The 19742-nt window shown below is 41.6% G+C and overlaps 1 protein-coding gene and 1 long non-coding RNA gene across 4 annotated transcripts; one reads left to right on the forward strand and one right to left on the reverse strand.

The window, feature by feature from the left end:
• Positions 1–1075: 1075 nt before the first annotated feature.
• On the forward strand, positions 1076–6034 carry LOC115051068 (uncharacterized). Of its 3 annotated transcripts, XR_003841254.1 has the most exons (4): positions 1076–1133; positions 4259–4486; positions 4653–5535; positions 5800–6034. It is a non-coding gene; the product is annotated as an uncharacterized LOC115051068 (long non-coding RNA). The 3 variants fall into 3 exon arrangements; XR_003841252.1 differs by having other exon boundaries at positions 4653–6034; XR_003841253.1 differs by lacking the exon at positions 1076–1133 and adding an exon at positions 1271–1305 and having other exon boundaries at positions 4653–6034.
• On the reverse strand, positions 3135–19334 carry LOC115051064 (zinc finger MYM-type protein 4-like). The gene is made up of 27 exons (XM_029514336.1): positions 18885–19334; positions 17119–17761; positions 16248–16397; positions 16043–16119; positions 15793–15942; positions 15052–15290; positions 14754–14943; positions 14351–14554; positions 14130–14280; positions 13931–14046; positions 13265–13447; positions 10575–10725; positions 10076–10248; positions 9825–9969; positions 9376–9438; positions 9163–9200; positions 8542–8686; positions 8232–8344; positions 7087–7312; positions 6665–6895; positions 6425–6534; positions 6169–6346; positions 5781–5932; positions 5424–5538; positions 5099–5347; positions 4720–4846; positions 3135–4514 (listed from the first exon to the last, which is right to left on the reverse strand). Exons 1-27 carry the CDS (start codon positions 19167–19169, stop codon positions 4478–4480), a joined length of 4641 nt encoding a protein of 1546 aa, XP_029370196.1. The 5' UTR covers positions 19170–19334; the 3' UTR covers positions 3135–4477.
• Between the last annotated feature and the right edge of the window lie 408 nt (positions 19335–19742).

A 19742-nucleotide genomic window follows, 5' to 3' on the forward strand; every position in this document is an offset into this window, starting at 1 on the left:
TGTGTGTGTGTGTGTGTGTGTGTGTGTGTGTGTGTGTGTGGTTGTTGTTGTTGTTGTTGTTGTTGTTGTCGTCGTCGTCGTCACCGGTCAGAGGAGTGTACCTGTGTGTCTGTCTTTCTTTATGTGTGTGTGTGGGTTTGTTGTCACCGGTCAGAGGAGTGTACCTGTGTGTCTGTGTCTTTCTTTATGTGTGTGTGTGGGTTTGTTGTCACCGGTCAGAGGAGTGTACCTGTGTGTCTGTGTCTTTCTTTATGTGTGCGTGTGGGTTTGTTGTCACCGGTCAGAGGAGTGTACCTGTGTGTCTGTGTCTTTCTTTATGTGTGTGTGTGGGTTTGTTGTCACCGGTCAGAGGAGTGTACCTGTGTGTCTGTGTCTCTCTTTATGTGTGTGTGTGTGTGTGTGGGTTTGTTGTCACCGGTCAGAGGAGTGTATCTGTGTGTCTGTGTCTTTCTTTATGTGTGTGTGTGGGTTTGTTGTCACCGGTCAGAGGAGCGTACCTGTGTGTCTGTGTCTTTCTTTATGTGTGTGTGTGGGTTTGTTGTCACCGGTCAGAGGAGTGTATCTGTGTGTCTGTGTCTTTCTTTATGTGTGTGTGTGGGTTTGTTGTCACCGGTCAGAGGAGCGTACCTGTGTGTCTGTCTTTCTTTATGTGTGTGTGTGGGTTTGTTGTCACCGGTCAGAGGAGTGTGTCTGTGTGTCTGTGTCTTTCTTTATGTGTGTGTGTGGGTTTGTTGTCACCGGTCAGAGGAGTGTACCTGTGTGTCTGTGTCTCTCTTTATGTGTGTGTCAGTTTGTTGTCTCCCATCAATGGAGTGGATCTGCGCATCTGTGAATGTGTCTGTGAGTATGTTGTTGCCTGAGGAGTGTGTGTGTTGTTGTGTGTCCGTTGTTGTCGTCTCTGTTCCGGTGTGTAGACCGATTTGGCCACCGAGCCTTCGCTAAGCCCCGCCCCCCTTGGTGACTGTTGCTATGCTATCCTGTTGTCTGTTGTCTGAAGTTCGGTCGGAAAATGTCCAGTCAGCATCAGTCCGGTGATCAGAAAGGAAAAGAAAGAAGAATAAGAAAATAAAGGGTTGAGAATTTTTTTTAAAAAGGTTGTGACGGTGAATTTGGGACGAGAAACGTAGAGCAAGGTAAGAAACAGGGCCGTTAGCTTGTAACGTAAGATAACTGGCCAGCTCTAATGCTAACGTCCGTTAGCCTAGCTTGTATTAAAGCCAGACACAAAACGTTATCTTTGACAGAAACAGCTGAGTTTGGGAGCTTCAGAAAGGAAGAGACGGAGAGGGCTCCAGCTGCAGTCAGGTAACAGAGAAAGTGACATGGGGGGGGGGCAGAGGAATTTATTTAACATGTTGGCTTTATTTCTGCACAAAGATATTGACCGCAAATTTAGAAGACGTACTCCACCGCTTCAGACACAACAACACACACAAGGACCGGATCAGAATTGGTTTGGTTTGGTTTGGTGAATGAGTTCACTATTTAGTCCACTACATTCATCTCCCTACATGGGGAGAAGGGATTAAGCAGTGAGGAGTGGTTTCGGACACAATTCGTGTGAATTCCTCTGAGTGCTCAGAAATACTCACATACACTCTTTCTTGTTCAGCCGCCTTTTGTAAGCGGATACGTTCATTACTAAACAACAACGACAAAGTTCATGTTTCAAAACTTTACAATGCTAATCTCCACTACACCATAGTGTACATGATCAAAACAGTACAAATACATTTTGCATACCTGCAGATCCAAACACACGGGGGAGCTGTTAGCTGTTTATTCTCTGCACATGCGCAGAGCAAAGACTGACTGCATGGAACCACTTGGAAACTGTTTGTGTGTATGTTGTTAAAAACATGATAAATTATATGTGTGGCTATTTCAGACCTGCATCTCAAATCAAAGGAGTGTGTCTGTGTGTGCCTCTGTATGTCTTTGTGTGTCTGTTGTTGTCAAATGAGTGTAAGTGTTGGGATTCGAAAAATGTGACTTTGACAGCCGGGTCTGCACAAAATTTAAACAGAGGGTCGGTCCCAACTGAACGTACTGTAATCCAACATTTTCATCAAAAGAATCTTACTGACTCACTCATTTTAAGGAGTTTCTGATTCAAATAAACACAGTCAGAATCTGCAGGCCTCTCTGCCTCTCACAGTGTTTTCACTTTTTGGACAGAAGTAGTGGTTTACAAAGCCCAGCGCTGCCTGTGACTGTTACCTGTGACCATAATAAATGTTTCAGCAGTGAACTGAAGATTTCTTCGGCTCGTTCTTGGCTCGGGTCAGCTGACCTCTGTTGGACTAACATGGACCAAACCCAGCCCTCTTTGGAGCCATGCTGCTCTGTCATACTTTGTCACAGAAACATGGTTTAAACGAGTCACAGGACTTTGAAGTCCGTTCATGTTTTCTGAAAATGTCAGCCCTTGTCAGATTTTAGAATGGTGTCATTTTAAAGTGTGTGTGTGTCTCCCCCCTCCTGTGGTGGGAGTGCACTTCCTGATTGATTAGCTGCACCTGTGCACTGAACAGCAGCAGCCATGATTGGCTCTGTGTGTGTGTGTGTATCTTTCTTTCTTTCAGTGACACTCCGTTTTCCAAGCACCAGATCATGAACCAATTGGCTTTAACAGCCAATCAGATTTCAGGATAAGCCACGACCCTGAAACTGGGCGGTGGAATTTAGTATTATCTTCAGATCAGCTGATTCTTCTGTTCAACTATTCAGAGTAAAATATGATTCAATGTTTTTATTTATGTCACAAATCATTTCTTTGCATATCATTTTGTAGTATTTATTTTATGGTATGGATGTGTGTATGATTATGAACATTGTGTGTGTGTGTGTGTGTGTGTTAGAGTATGTGAGCACACACACAGCAATTAAATCTTCTGTATTTATTTGAAATAATTGAATGTTGTCAATCTTGTTCATCTAACATATTCGTGGTTATACCTATACATCAGAAAGAAGGCAGGGCTTTTACCCATAGTTTGTTTTTACAGTCTGCCATTTGTACTTGAACTTACGTAAAGTCTGAAGACTTTTTCTGTAACTGACTAAAACATGCAAATTGCGAATATAAAATAAATTCAGGACAACATTCAGTGCATTTCAACTGTTGGGTCTCACAAGACAAAGTTTTGAAGGGTTTTTTTTTTGTTTGTTTGTTTGTTTTTTTTATTTACTTAAAAATGACATACAATAGAAAATACTCAGAAACCTGGTAGTCACACTCTTCAGACTAGGGGTTAATATAACCAAGATACATGTGAAAGGACAGTGTTCTTTTATTGTACCAGTCATGATTATGGAAAAAGTCTCAAGCGGAAACTTCTGTTGATTTTAGTGTTCGGTCAACAAAGAAAGGGTAAGATTGTGCCTTTTTTCCCCTAGATTGCGTTAGTTTTTAGCCTTTTAGATGCGCGTTACATTCACAATCACCATTTATCTTCTTTAAATGAATTCAAATAACGTCAAAATATATTTATTTGCCCGTCATTTGGGCACAACAGATCAGAATTAGCTTACTTCTATCAACGGAACACCTTGATTCTTTAAGTGAAGCTCAATGACAAATATCACAGGTACATGTGATCCAATAATGCATCAATAATCAAAGTAAGATTACCTGAACACACCTATGAATTAGTATTTATATTCATATTCGCTCTTTGATTTGAGAAACTGAGAACAAATCATTGAATTTGTGAAATGCTGGAAATTGCTACACAGAACGGGTGATGGTTGGTGATTTCCACCGACAGAGAAAAGTGTTCAGTTTGTCTGCTGGTGTGGATGTTTACAACTCGCATATAAAAAAATCTAAATTGTTTTCAATATAGCTCTTGCAGTTCTTCACTGCAGACCCTCCATCCCTCCGGGAAAAAAGTTGTATGAAGGAAAAAAAAAAAAAGCAACCTGAAGTCCAACCTGCTCAGGAATTTAAACAATCATGGCAGATAACACACGTAAAGAAGAAGTTCAGCTTTGCATCCAGCTGGGCAGGAATGAACAGTCTCATTGTTTAGTTGTGGCCTTGGCTCTCAGTTTAAAGATTCCCAGAAAACCTCAGTGTTTAGGAAGTACGATTTTCTTTGTATTTCAGCAGATGATAGTTCGATATGTGAGAGGTTTGTGTTGTCCATGTCTGTTTTTTGAGTGAAGGTTAAATTAACATTTCACTTAGTCTACAACTATTTACAACACAAGTTGTTGCACCAGTGAAAGGTCACTTTTGTTCTTCTGTTCTCAGTGTTTCTCATCAACCCGAATCCTCGTCATCCTCCTCGTCAGGTCTGAATGGTGGGTCATTGTCCACCTTCCGCCCAGTCCCTCCCTCTTTTCTCGTCCTGAGATGGAGCTCTCTGACGGTGAGGATGCGAGTGAGCATGGCCTCCATGGTGCTGTCGTCCAGAGCGGTGGAGGAGAACCAGAGCGGGCTGTTGGGGACGCAGCAGCGCTCAGGATCAAGTTAGAACAGGTTGGTGCGCTGCTTGACCGACTCCGAGCTGGTTGGAAAAGAGTTGTTGACAGTTAATGTTGTCAAATGTCCAACAACAAGTTTCTTGTTGGTCTAGAATTTGAAAGTAAACAATAAGAAAAGATTTTAACAAAATGAAAAGTCATTTTTGTCTTCTTTGGTTTAGATGTTGTTCAGTAATGATTGATTCTGGACAGACAGCTCACAAGGTGCCGACGGGGAGCTTCACTCACCACTTGGAGAGGTAGAACTCGTAGAGTCTGACCGGACAACGCAGCGGGTTCTCTGTGTTCTCCATCATCTCCAGGATATCCTCTTTACTCTCCTCCTCCTTACGTTTCTTGGCTGGAACCTCTGGATCTGAGGAAAGCCCAGTTCACCCAGTTTTTAGCAGAATTGTATTAATAAAAATATATTTCATATTTTTTTATAATTCAGGGTTTTTACCATTTAATGGTTCAAATAATGCAAAGAGCTTCCTGATCAACAGTCGGGCACGGGGAAATGATCTTTTATATTCAAGAGGAAGTTTGTGTTTCAATATTTTTAATGTGTTGTTGTTATAGTTATGTAACTAATGGGTATTCATTTTGACTTCAGCCAGATTCGTACCTGTCTCTGGCTCATATACGAATATGGGCGGATAGAAGCGCAGGAAAGTGGTCTTGGTGCTGTTCGGGTTGGTTTTGGTGCAGCGCATGACGTGGGCGAAGGAAAGCTGTCTGTGCTGCTCCACCGTGGTGAAGCCAAAGTACTTGCAGCCGAAGAAGAGCAGCGTGTTGAGGAGGACAATGGGGGAGTACGCCCCCAACTGTTTACAGTCCCAAAGAAACTCCTCCTCCACACGGGAATGGACGTAACCTGCCGAGCAGAACGGAGACCGGATATAAATCTGTTCAGACGGATGACTAACAACAAACAGACAGTGACTACTCACCACTGCTCGTGATTGAGGGTTTGAAACTTCGCAGCATGCTTGTGAACTCATTGGAGAACTTGTTGTAGAAGCGATCCATGAATATGTTCTCCACACGACCGTTTTCAAACAGGTACTACAAAAATGTTACAGATTCACAATGAGTTGTTATAACAATGGGGGCCACAGCTTTTCTTCTTTTATTTATTATTATATTAACATTTTATGAATGTTGGGTACTCTCTGGCTTTTATCTTGTTAGTGTAAAACATGCTTCTACCTGTTTTAACCTCCGACCCAAACTTACCTCTGTAATGTATTTTTGAATTATTCTGCCTATTGAAGGACTAAATAAGTATCTGCTTCGTGTTATCTTGCCTGTTGGATGCCGAGACAGAGGTAGAACAAGCTGTCTGGGGAGTAGGGTTCTCCGTTTGGCCGTTTCACCTCCGTGATGAAGCAGCAGAGGCCGTAGCTCAGCTCGGCGGTGGTGCATCGAAGAAGGTCCTCCTTTAACTCCATTGGACGAGCTAAGATGAAGATATGAAGAATCCACACTGATGAAAGGTTTAAAGAAGTTTGTTTCTGATGCAAACATACAAACTTTAAAATAAACTAAAGATGACATTAATGACCAACTGACTGGCGCCTGGTGTTAAGTTATCGAGGCTTGGGGGGGAGAAACGCTGTATAAGGTCAACACTTCACTCTTCTCTTATTCCTGACTCAGTCAAATCTGAACATGCAGATTTTTGTCCAGACTCACAACCGAAGCGTGGTTTCTCCAGATTGGGCAAAGTTTGCCTCCACTGGATCCATCGTTTCCAGGCGTCGACCCCGTACTGACTCTTCAGTCTCGGTATTTCTGCAGCCGCGGCCTTGTGGGAGGAGCCTTTTTGAGATGTCGTATCAGCTGCTTTTGACAACCGCTGTGACTTCCGACCCTTGAATAAAACGGAATGAAAGCAGGCTGTGGAACCAGTACAGAAATAAAATCTATAAATCAAATGTAGTCTATTTACTCTTTTCTCTCTGGCTTTCCTGTGAGCTTGTCGTCGGCGTTGGGACGTGGGCGGAGGGCTGGAACTTCGTTGGTGCTCTTCTCTCAGCTGGGACATCCTCTCCAGGGTTTCTGGTGATTATATCACATCAAACGTTGAATTTAGTGCTGTTTTTTGTTCTGAATGACCACAAAGGAAACAAAGCAGGCTCCAGTTAAGTGAGCCCTTGAATTTACGTGTGTATACATCTCGTCACCTCACCGACAGTGAAGTCAGCTTCGATGTCCATGGGCGGCGGAGCAGGAGGTGGGGGCTCACAGTAAGGCTCACTGGGCATGCCCACTGGAACATCTATGATGGCGTTGAGCTTCTCGTGTGGGTACAATCGACTCGGCGACCTGATGCCTCCATCAGAGGAGGCCTCCTCCCAGTTGTTGAGGAAACTGGCCAAGTCTTCTGTATCCAAGTCGTCACTGTAGTTACTGGCGTGGTCTGTAAAACAAACTGTGTAATTGGGTGGGAAATCTTCCGTGTTTATGATGCTGTCTGTTGATATTTTCACACATTAAGAGTTAACTTTCCTCTTCGGTCCTTTCTTTTGTCAAATGAACCAAAAAGTAATCAGAAATGTGACAGACATCAGGGTACTGTCAGTACAGAGAAACTTAAACTTCCCCTCTCACCATCTGCAGTAGGCGCGTCCTGTTTCTCTGCCTCCTTCCCCATCACTTTCTCCTTCAGCTTCTCCTGTTTGTTATTCTTTTCGTCCTGCTCTGCCACCATCTCAGCCATGAGGATGAGCTCGGCCTCGAAAGGATCAGACGGGATCTTTTCCTTGATCTCCTGGATGGTCTCTATGATGCGTTCGGCGCTGTCCATCGTCACTGGGAGGAACATCGGCACAGGCAGCTGCAGAGGACGTGGAGAATCAGTGTCTGTGTTACAGCTGGACCAACACTGGATGTCTGACCAGCCAACAGCCACTTATTTATTCATTATTTTTTAATTTTTTCATTTATTTATTATTTTATTTATTTATTATTTATTCTCAGTTTAAGGAGTATCTGATTCAAATAAAAACTGTCAGAATCTGCCGGCTCTTCTGTCTCTCAGGACCTGGTCAGAAGCCACATTCTGGGTAGATTTAGTCTTCTGAACCGAGCAGAATCTCAAATCACCGTGGCAACAGCAGGTCCTGAGCTCCGCTCCGTGTGACCCTGTTGGAAATGGACCAAACCCAGCCCTCTTTGGAGCCACACTGCTTCACAGAAACATGGTTCAAAGTTTCAACGGGTCACATGTTTTCTGAAAATGTCAGCCCTTTTTAGAATGGTGTCACAGAGTGTGTGTGTGTGTGTGTGTGTGTGTGTGTGTGTGTGCGTGTGTGTGTGTGTGTGTATCTTTGTGGGTCTGCCTGCCAATTATGGCCAATCAGTTTTATCAATTATTCTCCGATTCTGAGAAATCAATAGTGGTTTTGGATGTTCGCAGAAGGCTACATTAGCCTACCCATGATCCTCGGCGGACTGTTACCACGGTGAAGACACCAGCTGAACCCATAACATAAGCTACTCAATGGGCGTTATCGTCACACAAACATACTAGTAGGCCCCATTTGTGCAAATGGTATTTGAGCCATTTCTGCAAACAGAGAGCGCTACAGTAACAATATAATAAAAGACGTTTGAACACTGGAAATAAATCATGTACTCATCCCGGCAGCAGCCCCCAGTGGCACTCAACATTCACATGGAATTTTCTTGTTCCTGTAATAATTTCAGTGTTGAGATCCTGAACGTGACATTTTAACTTCAGGTGTTTGACTCACTGGCAGCGGCAGGCCTATGGGCTTTGGGGTAAACTGGCTGTACATGCTCATGGGAACAGGCACGAACACCGGAACTGGGACGGGCAGGAGCATGAGCTTAGGGAAGACGTCATCTATACAGAGAGAAAAAAAAAAACACGTAGTGAATAAACCACAGTGCTTTTGAATAGAATACAAACGTTGAAGAGCAAAAGTGACAAAAGGATTTAATGAATTGTATAGATGAAGCCAACAGATTGTCATAAAAAAAAGGCAACAAGGAGATAAAGAAATAAAGAAACTGGGCCTTGTCGGCCTGTGTCGCTCTTACCTGTCTGTGATTCAACATCAGCTGTTTGTGTTTTACAGGAGACCCCTTTGTTCTGCACCAGCGGTCGACACAGAAGAGCTTTGTTCTTCAGGATTTTAGGGGCAGGAGGAGGAAAAGCCTTCACTGCGTCAGTCTGAATACTGATCTGAACAACGAGAAAAAGAGTTGATCATCCTCAACATAAATCATGTGACTCACTTAAGTGTTGTTTTATCTGAACACTGTTCAGTTAATCTTTTTCGTCCTTTACATTTCTTCCTCTTACCATATTGACTCAAAATTAGAGTTTAACTCAGCCGGCTCAGGGTTTTATAGATGTTTTTAATAAAGAGCAGCAGCAGCAGTTTTTATGTACAGAATTTCTTGAACAAGCTATCTACTACTTTAGTTTTCCACTGCTTCATATCCTGTTTTCTTACAGTTGAGGCTTTTTGTGCTCCTTAAATTCACTGTGTGTCTTTTAATAGTGGTTTTTGTTTCTTTTAAATCTCACTTTTTGTCTCATGTAAAATCTGCAGAAAGGTAATTCAGAATAAACACAGATAAACTTTTGTCTTGTTGAACTGTCTATGTGCAAATACTATTGAATATATATATAGAAATTCATAATCCCAAACTTACATGTCCAGATTTCTTTGACTGACTGTTGGAGGCTGTGCCTGTGGAGGCAAACAGAAAACATGAAACCTTCACAATCAACAATGTCAAATGACAAACAAATTTCAGAATTAGTTTCTTTCTCTCATCTCAACACTCAGCACAGTAATACCAACGTGTATGTGTGTTTTTGTTTTGTACTTTGCTTAGCACTTCTGTCACAGGAGCTGGATCTACCTGTTGGAGGTCCTGCGAGTGAGATGACGTTGGCGATGATGGGCGTGGCCTCATCTGTGCCTGCTGGAAACACACAGGAGTTAGCTGCTGTGTGTTCAGGCCTTCGTTTCTAACACTGATTGCTTTTATCAACTAAAGACTGACTTTGTGAGTTTATTCCTAAGAAATGTGCATTTCTGCGGAACACACTACTACACACACCGCTCAGCTGAAATTATGTTTTTAAAGTTTAAATATTCTACTTCAGCAGTGATTATTCTTGTTTTTTTATTTGCATTCTGTATAACTCCACAAACTTTAACAATCATAAATAACCAAAACATTTAATAAGAGTTCCTATTCTGCCTTTGCTGCCACTAGATAGGTATAGTCCTTATACAGACAGGGTCTCTTTCATTTGGCTTGGACTGATTGAATTTCAATAAAAATAAAAATAAAAAATAACACACTTTTGAAGACCTCCCCCTGTGTGCCCACTTTGTGACTGCAGAACTTTAACAGACAGGTCAGGTCACAGAAGTGTTTCGCCTCCCCCAACATGGGAAGAGTCTGCTTCAGCTTGCCTTTACGCCCGCACGTGTCACACTTGGCGACCTGAGACAAAACAGCGAGGAAACGTTAGATGGCGCAAAGATCATCATCATCACCACCACCACTATTTCAGTTCAACGATGCCCTTCAAGGCAGCTTCAGGGCTTACGTGGCAGAAGAGCATGGTGTACTTGGATCTGCAGTCCTCAGAGCAGAACTCCTCTGTGGAGCCGCCGTACTGCGCCGTGACCAGCTTCTTGGACACACAGTGGCAGTACACACAAGAGTGACAGTGTTTGCCCCAGTTTTTAGTCAGATCGTGCCTGTAGAGGAGCTTACAACCTGGGAGGAGGAGGAAGAGGCGAGACAGCAGGTCACAATCATGGTGGAAACTACACCTGTCCCAGGAGAAAGAAAGGCCAAAGTCTCTCGAGTTCACTGTCCCCTGAAGTGGATTACAACATTTCTACAACCTGACCAGCTTCCAAATCACAACAGTGCTAACCAAGAAGCAACAGAATTTCACAGTGACTGAGAAAGACTATAATAAGTGTTTGGCATTAGAGGTGGTGACGATGGTTGAAGTCTTCCTCCCTTTTCCTGAAGCTAATCTATTTTTACTATCAACAATCAACAGCAACAGAATGATTTGATGATCAGTCTCTCACCGTCGCTGCAGAAGAAACAGTCTTGGTTGTCGATTCTCTTGGAGTCCTTGGTGATCTTTTCAATCTTACAATAATCGCACACACTCGCCACATAGTGGGCCTTCTTGAACTCCTGCGCACAGTCCACATTACAAACGAAAACCATCTTGTCCTGCACAGAGTTAAAACAGAAATCGGACATAAAATCAAACTTTATTTGCATTTTTGTTCTTAATGTCGCATTTTCTCAACTGTCAAGGCTAAAACTGACACTTTAAAGGTGGCAGGTAAAGAGAGGCTGCTTGGTTGTGTCGAGATATCTGATATTTTAGTACATTGCATTTATATTTCCTCCCTATTCTCTCTGAATGAGGAAAAAGAAATCTAAGTCAATCTAAAAATTCTGCCATTCAGTAATTCTCATCTACATAACAGCTGCACTGTTCATTTTCTGCTGAAACTGAAAATTAAAACCTTCATGAAGAAGGATTTACAGCAGGACTTTTAATCATTGTGTACTTGATTAACTGAGTACTGACCAAGATCGCCATTCTTTTCCTCATAAAAATTTAAATGTTGAAAATAAATAAAAACCCACGAGGGCACCTGGACATTCAATCATTCCTACATTTTATCATGCTACAAGCCATTTTTGGAGTCTCACAGATGAACCTGCAGAGCTACAAATATTCTTTAGACATTTTTATCACCAGCATTTCCACCAAAGTGAAATTAAAAGAAAAAAAAAAAAAAAAAAAAGAGAGAGGCTGTTTAGTTTCACAAGATTTTATTGATTAGGGATTCTAAACTATAAATCCATCAACTTGTTTCCCTTTCAATGCTCAGTTTGTGTCTGTGGCGTTATTTATTACGTCATGGACAACAGCTGCATCATCAGAACAACTAGCTGCCACTTATACCAACAATAAATAGTCTTTCCAACTCCGTTAAAGAATCGTGTCTGTGAAACATTTCAATGGTTCTTGTCTTACACAATAATAAAGCTGTTTTAAAGTTTTTAGCTCATCTGGTATTAATCCTGAGAGTAAAAAAAAATAAAAAATCACTCATTAATATTGCACATTGAGCTCTGCAGATTGGATAAATAAATAAACCTCTTTCATTTTCTAAATTAACAATTAGAAGTTCTGGATTCACACACGATTTGTTTGAAAATGAGAATAATTAAACACAAATTAATATATATGTAGTTAAACTAATTTCTACATGTCAAATATTTAGCAGTCTAGTCTGGACAAGTGTAAGACCTGAAAACCTGTTTACATTATGATGACCATCAAGGCAAAGGCAGCTATAAAATATACCTGCGTCTCTTCATAAATGACTTTAAAGTCAGGAGTGTTGCAGTTTCGTTGCCACAGGCTCATCCACATTTGACACAGAACTCCAGGCGCTTCCTTACACTTTGATCTGTATTTTTGGGAATCTTATCTGACTTCCAGAGACAGAAATAAGGTATTGTAAAATAAGGTGAGAGGATCTGAAGAAGACTGAGATGCAGCTGAAAGCTTGACCATTGAGTTCAGAACAAATGCAACTACTTAAAAAATTAAAAACAAAAAACCCCCCAAAACGTTTTATGTTGCGCCACATTTAAAAGCTTATATTTTTTAACCATGTAAAACCTGAGCCACCAAATTACTTTTTGGTTTATTTACTTAAATAATAAAGCGGCTGTATATTGCTTGATTATATGTATTATGCTTGAGATCAATAAAATTTCAATCTACCTGCTGTGTGAACCATTTAACTACTTTTAATTTTAATGTTTTTCTTACCTTAACCTTTTCAAAATTGGCAAAGCCGTCTTTCAATGAAATCGCCGTCTCATTCCTGAGGAGGGGAGTTCACACTGTCTCTGTCTATTATCCATGCATGGTATGTATCTGATTCTGTAAGTCAAGTCTTTCAAGAAAAAAAAAACCCCACTGTTTGTGTAGAGGCCTCAAAACTTCCTGTTTTGATGATGCGTTTGGCATTATAGGGTTAAGAAAGTCTATTCATCTGCACTGCGTTGAGATGAGAATCACTGCTTTGTTAATATGAAACAACAGATATAAACCATTAGTCTCATTTATCCTGGAGAGGAGCAGTTTTATTCCATTCAAAATTCAGTTTGGTTATGTGCTGGACTGTAGCTTCATATTGATAAGACAGATGCTGCATCTGAATATCAACTTTCTCAGCTGCAGGCAGTTGGGAAGTTAATAATGTCCTCAAATGTACCTCCTTAACCTCTTTGCTGGTTTAAGTTGTTTTCACACAGCAAACATGAATACTTCTTCCTCTTATTAAAATAAAGAAAAGTAATAATACAGCTCTTTATTTTAGGATGTACAGTTATACATTTCAGGTTTTATAAAATGTCTCTTCTTGTTATTTGTATTAGCATTAAATAATTGAAGTTGTGTTCAAGTCTTTTTCTAAGGGTGTCCCTGCTGTTTGATACTCCAGCAGCAGCAGGTGCTCATCAGGTGTAATGGAAATCACACTGACTTTATTTACTTGTGAACATCAATAAAACTCATAAGGTCTCGTGGTGTTACTGGACCCAATCCCTCTTTCTCCCTCTAGTTTCATGTTGCTTTCAATAATGAAAGCTTTTCCCGTGCAAGTCTGTTGGTAGAATAATATAATAATATCACACACACACACACACACACACACACACACACACACACACACGTTACCTTGATCTGGATGAGCTCAGGTTTGAGAGTTATGTGGTGTGCACACTGAGCACAGTTCAACTTCACAGGCCATTTGGAGGCATCTTGCTGAGACTGAATGGGAGTGACAGCCTGGATTTGTGAAGATCCAATCGGCAACTTGGTGAAAACATTCACCTGTTTCTGTGACTTCTTGAATTTCTCCTGCAACCCAAGATACATAAATATTAGACAAGAGTCATGTTGGAGAAACATTCCAAAATAAGATCCAGTTTCTGCTGCATGAAGAATTTTAAATTCAATATTCAGTTAAAAAATGAAAAAAGGAGATTTTGAGTCAAGCTATTACGGGTACAGTTATTATTCAAGTTAAGAAAATCAGCAAGCTGGATTCAAGAGGATGAACACTGAATAGGAGGTTTAATAAAAATTGAACAGTCTCAACTGACTCCTCTGGAACTACAGATAAAGAGAACTGATATGAAACGTCACCAAATGTAGCATCAGTGGCATCAAAGATGTGGTGAGTCACAACCAGCTGCATTCATGATGGATATTAACAGAATCCTCTTAAAGGATTTCTTCAGAACGAATTTTTAGACTTGATATTAATGTCATTTTAAATTTAAAGGGTGTAAAGTGGGGTTAGGGTTAAATCTGTGTTTTAAAGGAAGTAAAGCCCATTACCTGAAAAGCCATGACACATGGTAACGTGCAGAAGTTCCTGATGGAGGTATCCGACATGGCGAGGTGATACGCCGGTACAGTGTTTTTCCCACAACTGTCGCAGTTCAACCGAGCACCTGCCGACAAGAAACTAGGTTACCCAGACAGACTTGGCAGAGAGTGATGTCTTAAGTACCTACATTAAACTGCCGTCTCTTACCTGAGGCACTGACAGTTTGAACCATGAACGCCATCACACAGCTGCTGCTACAGAAGAGGTTTACAGTGTCGTCGCTGTTTTTGTTGTCGACCATCTCCGCAAGCACACGCGTTGTTCGACACATGGTACATGGCAGGCTTAACTTGGTTTTCTGCAACGGGAAAATAAAAAGTGAGAATCGAAGAATCGAAGTTCGATTGTCTTTGTTTGGACTTTCATACCTCTTTGTATTTGCTCAGACACTCTATGTTGCACAGAGTTTTGTTGCTGTCCTGCATCTTCAACATGAGCGGTTTGCTGTGGCAGTAGGAGCCGCAGTTTGCACAGCCGGCCAAGGACAGGTTGTTAACTGTACGGAAACGGTTAAAACAGGCGTCGCTGCAGATCTTGTGTACAGAGCCGCTAAGGATCACCTCGTGTTTGCTCTGTGGAATGAAGTCAGTTTGCATTATTTAGAATTTTAATGGACAAAAGGAAAAGACCTTTAAAAGTATCACGCTGTTAGTGCTTCATTGCAGTGTGAATACAATAGAAGAAGGAATTCTATTTAGACAGGCTGATTCATCAATCAGTTGATCAACAGGAAATCAATTAGCAGAAACTAAAGATTTCTGCTGAACTTACAACACAGTATCTGGAGCACATGCTGCAAAGTGACTGTGGTGCTATCGGCTGTGGTTGGTTTTTGGCGACGCTGGATTTCATGTAGTTTCTCTTACAGTTGAAGAAGGTCAAACAGTTCTGGCTGCAGAAGTCCTTCATGACTCCTTTGCCATCTGGAGCCAGGATGACGTCCTGAGGCCGAAATATCAATCTGAGGGAAAGAAAAGAGATGTGATCAATCTGAGAGATACTTGACCAAAATAGATTATTTTGCTTTAAGCTTGAGACGGCTGTGAGAGCTTTCTGTTTCTGGACTAACTTTTGGCAGTTGTGGCAGATCTTGGTGACTCCTTTGACGGTGGGCAGAGACGTGGTGAGGCAGGAGGTTGAACAGAAGAGTGACGGGGAGCCCTTTCTCTGGAATGCTGTCTGCCCCCTCAGCAGGTTCTTCTTGCAGTGCGAACAGGACATGTGCAAAGATGGCAGGTTGGCCTCGGGCGGCGTCTGTGTTTCAGCAGCTGGAGTCACAGAGTAGACCAATCCGATCCTCAAGTCCTCCTGTCAACAACAGCACAGCAAGACAGATTTCAGTTCTGGGACTGACAGCACTGGTCCATTCGGCCTTTTGGACAACATTTACACTTCATGCAGCCAAACTGAGCAGCGACTCATTCTACCATTTCATCCTTAAACCATTTAATATGATCAAATGTTTTGTCTAAGAAAATCATAATAAAGAGAGAAGCTCTGCTCAGACAGTCCATGACAGTAACAATGATTGGTGTATAGTCTCTGACAAAGAGAGGCTCAGAGGCCACAGCTCACTCTGAGTGGTAATGCCATGAAATTGCTCCAGAGACAAACCTGGTTTATGCCCAGCTATCTTTGGTATAAAAAGGTCTTTACAGGCTAAAGGAGCTCCGTCACCGCCTTCCGCCATGTTTTGACCCACACAAACAAACCATTTTGCTGCTTTACTGCTCTGCTGCCTTCATCACAACCCACAAGTTCTCTGTGTACAGTGAACCACTCATAAACCCTGAGAGCAGCTGTGGCCCACCTTAGCGGTATTGGGCTCATCCTTCACGCTTGCCATGGATGCAGAAGATATCAGGGCCTGTTCGTACTCCTCGTCCACAGGCTCATCCTTCACCTTGACCAAAGGCGACGGAGGAGACTTAACTGACTCTGTTTCTGGATTTGCTCTCTCCTACAACAAGAGGCAAAAACAAAAATACAGCCTCTTTGAACATCTTTATATACATGATGTGTCAACTCATAATAATTCTGATTTCTTTGCTTATACTTACAGATTCTAATCTTGGTATCGATAACTTAACTACTTTCATCCCATTCATCATTGTTGCAGGCGATGAGCTTTCTCTTCCTACATCAATAGAAGCAACACGTGATCAGGTCGACGGTGAGTACGGGACACTAGCGGATCCATCGGTAAATATGTGACATCTCTGTTTTTAAATGTAATCACCAGCAGTTTCTCCAGTTGTGCCTCACCTGTGCTGGCTGTGGCTTCAGACAATGGGGACAAGCTGGACTGCATCTTATCTAGAGCCAGTTTTAGGACCTCCGCTTGGTCCTCCTCTGACAGTGTTTGTAATACAGCAGGTTTCACATCAGTTTCTTCCTTGATAGAGTTACTGTCTTCTGCCACCGAAAATGTGAGGGGGGAAATGAAAATACAGACATTAATGGGATGTTGTAGACATTCGTTTTTGGAGCACAAATTATTGAATGAAGAAAAAATAAATACATTTGGGGAATTGTTCCCAGCTCTGTGGTTTTCTCTCTCAAGCTGACCTCCTACAGACTGTCATGTGTAACTGCAATGGGAACTTGTAGGTCGTTCAATTATAGCCACACAATGCGTAAACAACTACCTTCAGGAATCAACTATAATGTGTAGACAAACTTTACTGTTAGTTAAACCAGCTGAAAACCTTCAGTCAGGATGTTGGATAGTTACAGTCCTGTTTTAACAGGATGGTCAGCAGCTGACAGATGCATGAAGAGCGAAGGTCAGCCAAGAGAGGTCTGTAGACATCAGGCTGATGGAGTAACAACATAAACAGACTGCTGATTGTTTTCATACCTGATGTCTTCAAATGTTTTGTTTGATCAACAGTTTAATATTCACACGGGACCATCTTTGGCAGCATTACATGAAGAATTACTTGCTGGTCAAAGTAGTTGCCAGTTAACTTTCTCCCAATAGATGCACCAATAAATACTGATGTGATTAGCTATTCTTTTTACTATACTTGCTTTAAATACAGCAGAAATAAAGTTACATTGAAAATACTGACATTGCTGTAAACGCTATTATCACTACTGCATAGTCTGAGATGCAGAACTTGTTTCCTCTTACCTGTATTTGAACTGGCAGGTGAACAGCTGTTCTCCATCAGCCTGCTCTGTTCTTCCTCCTCTTTCATCTGAGCTTCCTGTTCCATCTGGTCCACTGTACCAATATCCATCATCTCATCAAGGTCATCTGCTGCAGAAACTTTCATTTTAGATCCCCAAGGATGGCTCTCCTGCAGCGTGCCAACATCTTCCCTTGCGTCACAGCTTCCATCTGTGTTTGTCGTCGTCTCCTTGCCATCAGACGTCGTGTCCATATCCGTGTCTTCACTCACTTCTGAACTTTTCTCCTGTACTGTACCACCATCTTCTTTTATGTTAGACTCTTCCTCAGTTTTCACCTCAGGGCAGTCCTGTCCACACTCTGCGGTAGTTGAATGAGCAATGTGAACCAGAGATACGCTCAATGTCTTGTCTGAAGAGACCAACAACTGTAGATCGACAGGTGTAGGCGAAGGGACAACAGATGCCTCAGTGTCTTTATGTTCTGTGTCCTTATTCTCTTTTTCAGTAGCAACCTTGCCGTCGTCTCCACGTTGAGACAGTCTAGGAGAAGATTCATGGGCAAACTCTGGTTCTCCAACGTCCCCCTTTGCTTCTGTGTTTGAAACAGCTTCCATGAACTCTTCGTCTGACCCCCGTGTGACCTACGTCAAACAAAAACACATTCATTGGCCTTTCAATGTCCAAATAAGAGATAAGTTTGACGATATGTGGACATGTCTAGCTTTCCTTCTTAAGCTTGATTTCATAAGTTATATTTGTGTTGCTAATGAAGCTGGATATTTAATCCTATTTCTCTTTAATCACAGCTGTATACACGCCATGAGCCCAAGAATTAGAATTGAAGCAAATTAATTTCCACACTCAAGTCAATGTATGAATCCAAAAATAATCACCAGATTTTACAATCAAGAAAAGGGTATAATTAGTGTCACAACACTTAGAAAACCAGTCCATGTAGATATGACACATGTACACAAACATACACTGACTGAAATAAACTGCAAGAACAGCTGAATAAAAACCAAAACAGTGCTGTGAAAAGGATTTTACTTTTTTTGCACCTTTGTCACTCTTAGCCATTTCAGCAAGCAAGCAAACTTAAATAAAAGATTATAAGATAACTCATAAGTAAACACAAAATGCCACACAAAGTGCTGATTTATTAAGAGAGGAGAGAGAAAAAAAAAAAAAAAAAAGCTGTCTGAACCTACATGGCCCATGTGAAAAAGTAATTGCCCCCTAAACATAACTGAATGAACCACCGTTGGCAGTAAGAACTGCAGCCAAGCGTTTGTGGTGGACTTGCTGGTGTGCTTTGGATCTTTGTCCTGCTGCAGAACCCAAGTGCACTTCAGCTTGAGGTCAAACTGATGGCCGGACATTCTCCTTCAGGATTTGTTGGCAGAGAGCAGAGTTCATGGTTCCTTCAATCACAGCAAGTCGTCCAGGTCCTGAAGCAGCAAAGCAGCCCCAAACAATGACACCACCACCAGATTTCACTGTTGGCATGATGTTTTTATCAAATGCTGTGTTCATTTTATGACAGATGTAACGGGATGCACTCGTTCCAAAAAGTTCAACTTTTGGTTCATCAGTCCACAGAATATTTTCCCAAAATCTTTGGGGATCATCAAAATGTTTTTTGGCAAAAGTGAGACGAGCCTTTCTGTTCTTTTTTCTCAGCAGTGGCTTTCGCCTTGGATCTCTGCCATGCATGCCATTTTTGCCTAGTCTCTTTCTTATGGTTGAGTCATGAACACTGACCTTTAATGAGGTAAGTGAGGCCTGCAGTTGTTCAGATGTTGTTCTGGGTTCCTTTGTGACCTCTTGGCTCAGTCGCTGCTGTGCTCTTGGGGTAATTTTTGTAGGCCGGCCACTTCTGGGAAGGTTCACCACTGTACCATGCTTTCTCCATTTGTGGATAATGGCTCTCACCGTAGTTCGATGGAGTCCCAAAGATTCAGAAATGGCTTTGTAACCTTTTCCAGACTGAGACATGTCAATTACTTTTCTTCTTATCTGCTCCTGAATTTCTTTGGATCGCGGCATGGTGTCTTGGGTTCAATATGGCCGACTTCACCTTGTCAGACAGGTTCTATTTAAGTGATCTCTTGATTTGAAAGGTCTGGCAGTAATCAGGCCTGGGTCTGGCTATGAAACTGATCTCAGCTTTCCACAAAAATATGATTAATCACACATCAGTTAACAAGGGGGCCAATTACTTTTTCACACAGGATCATGTAGGTTTGGATCGTATTTTTCTCTTAACAAATAAAATCATCACAGAAAAACTGCATTTTATGTTTACTTGGGTTATCTTTGTTTAATATTTACATTTGTTTGATCTGAAACAGTTGAGTGTGACACACATGCAAAGAGGTAAGAAATCAGGAAGGCAAATACTTTTTCACAGCAGTGTGTCTGCAGCTGAAAACTCACTTCTACATCAGCTTAATGGAGCAAAACAAGAGACTAAGAAAAACTTAAGTGCACCTCTGAAAGGCACTGACACTTTGACAGACTTTTATTTAAGACATTTATTATGTTTTTTGTTATTATTTTGCTGATATGACAAGAACAGATGGGGCCGTCGGGAAAAAGCTGAAATTTCCAAGGAAGGAT

The sequence above is a fragment of the Echeneis naucrates genome, chromosome 11, assembly GCF_900963305.1.
Source record: "Echeneis naucrates chromosome 11, fEcheNa1.1, whole genome shotgun sequence".
Taxonomy (NCBI): Eukaryota; Metazoa; Chordata; class Actinopteri; order Carangiformes; family Echeneidae; genus Echeneis; species Echeneis naucrates.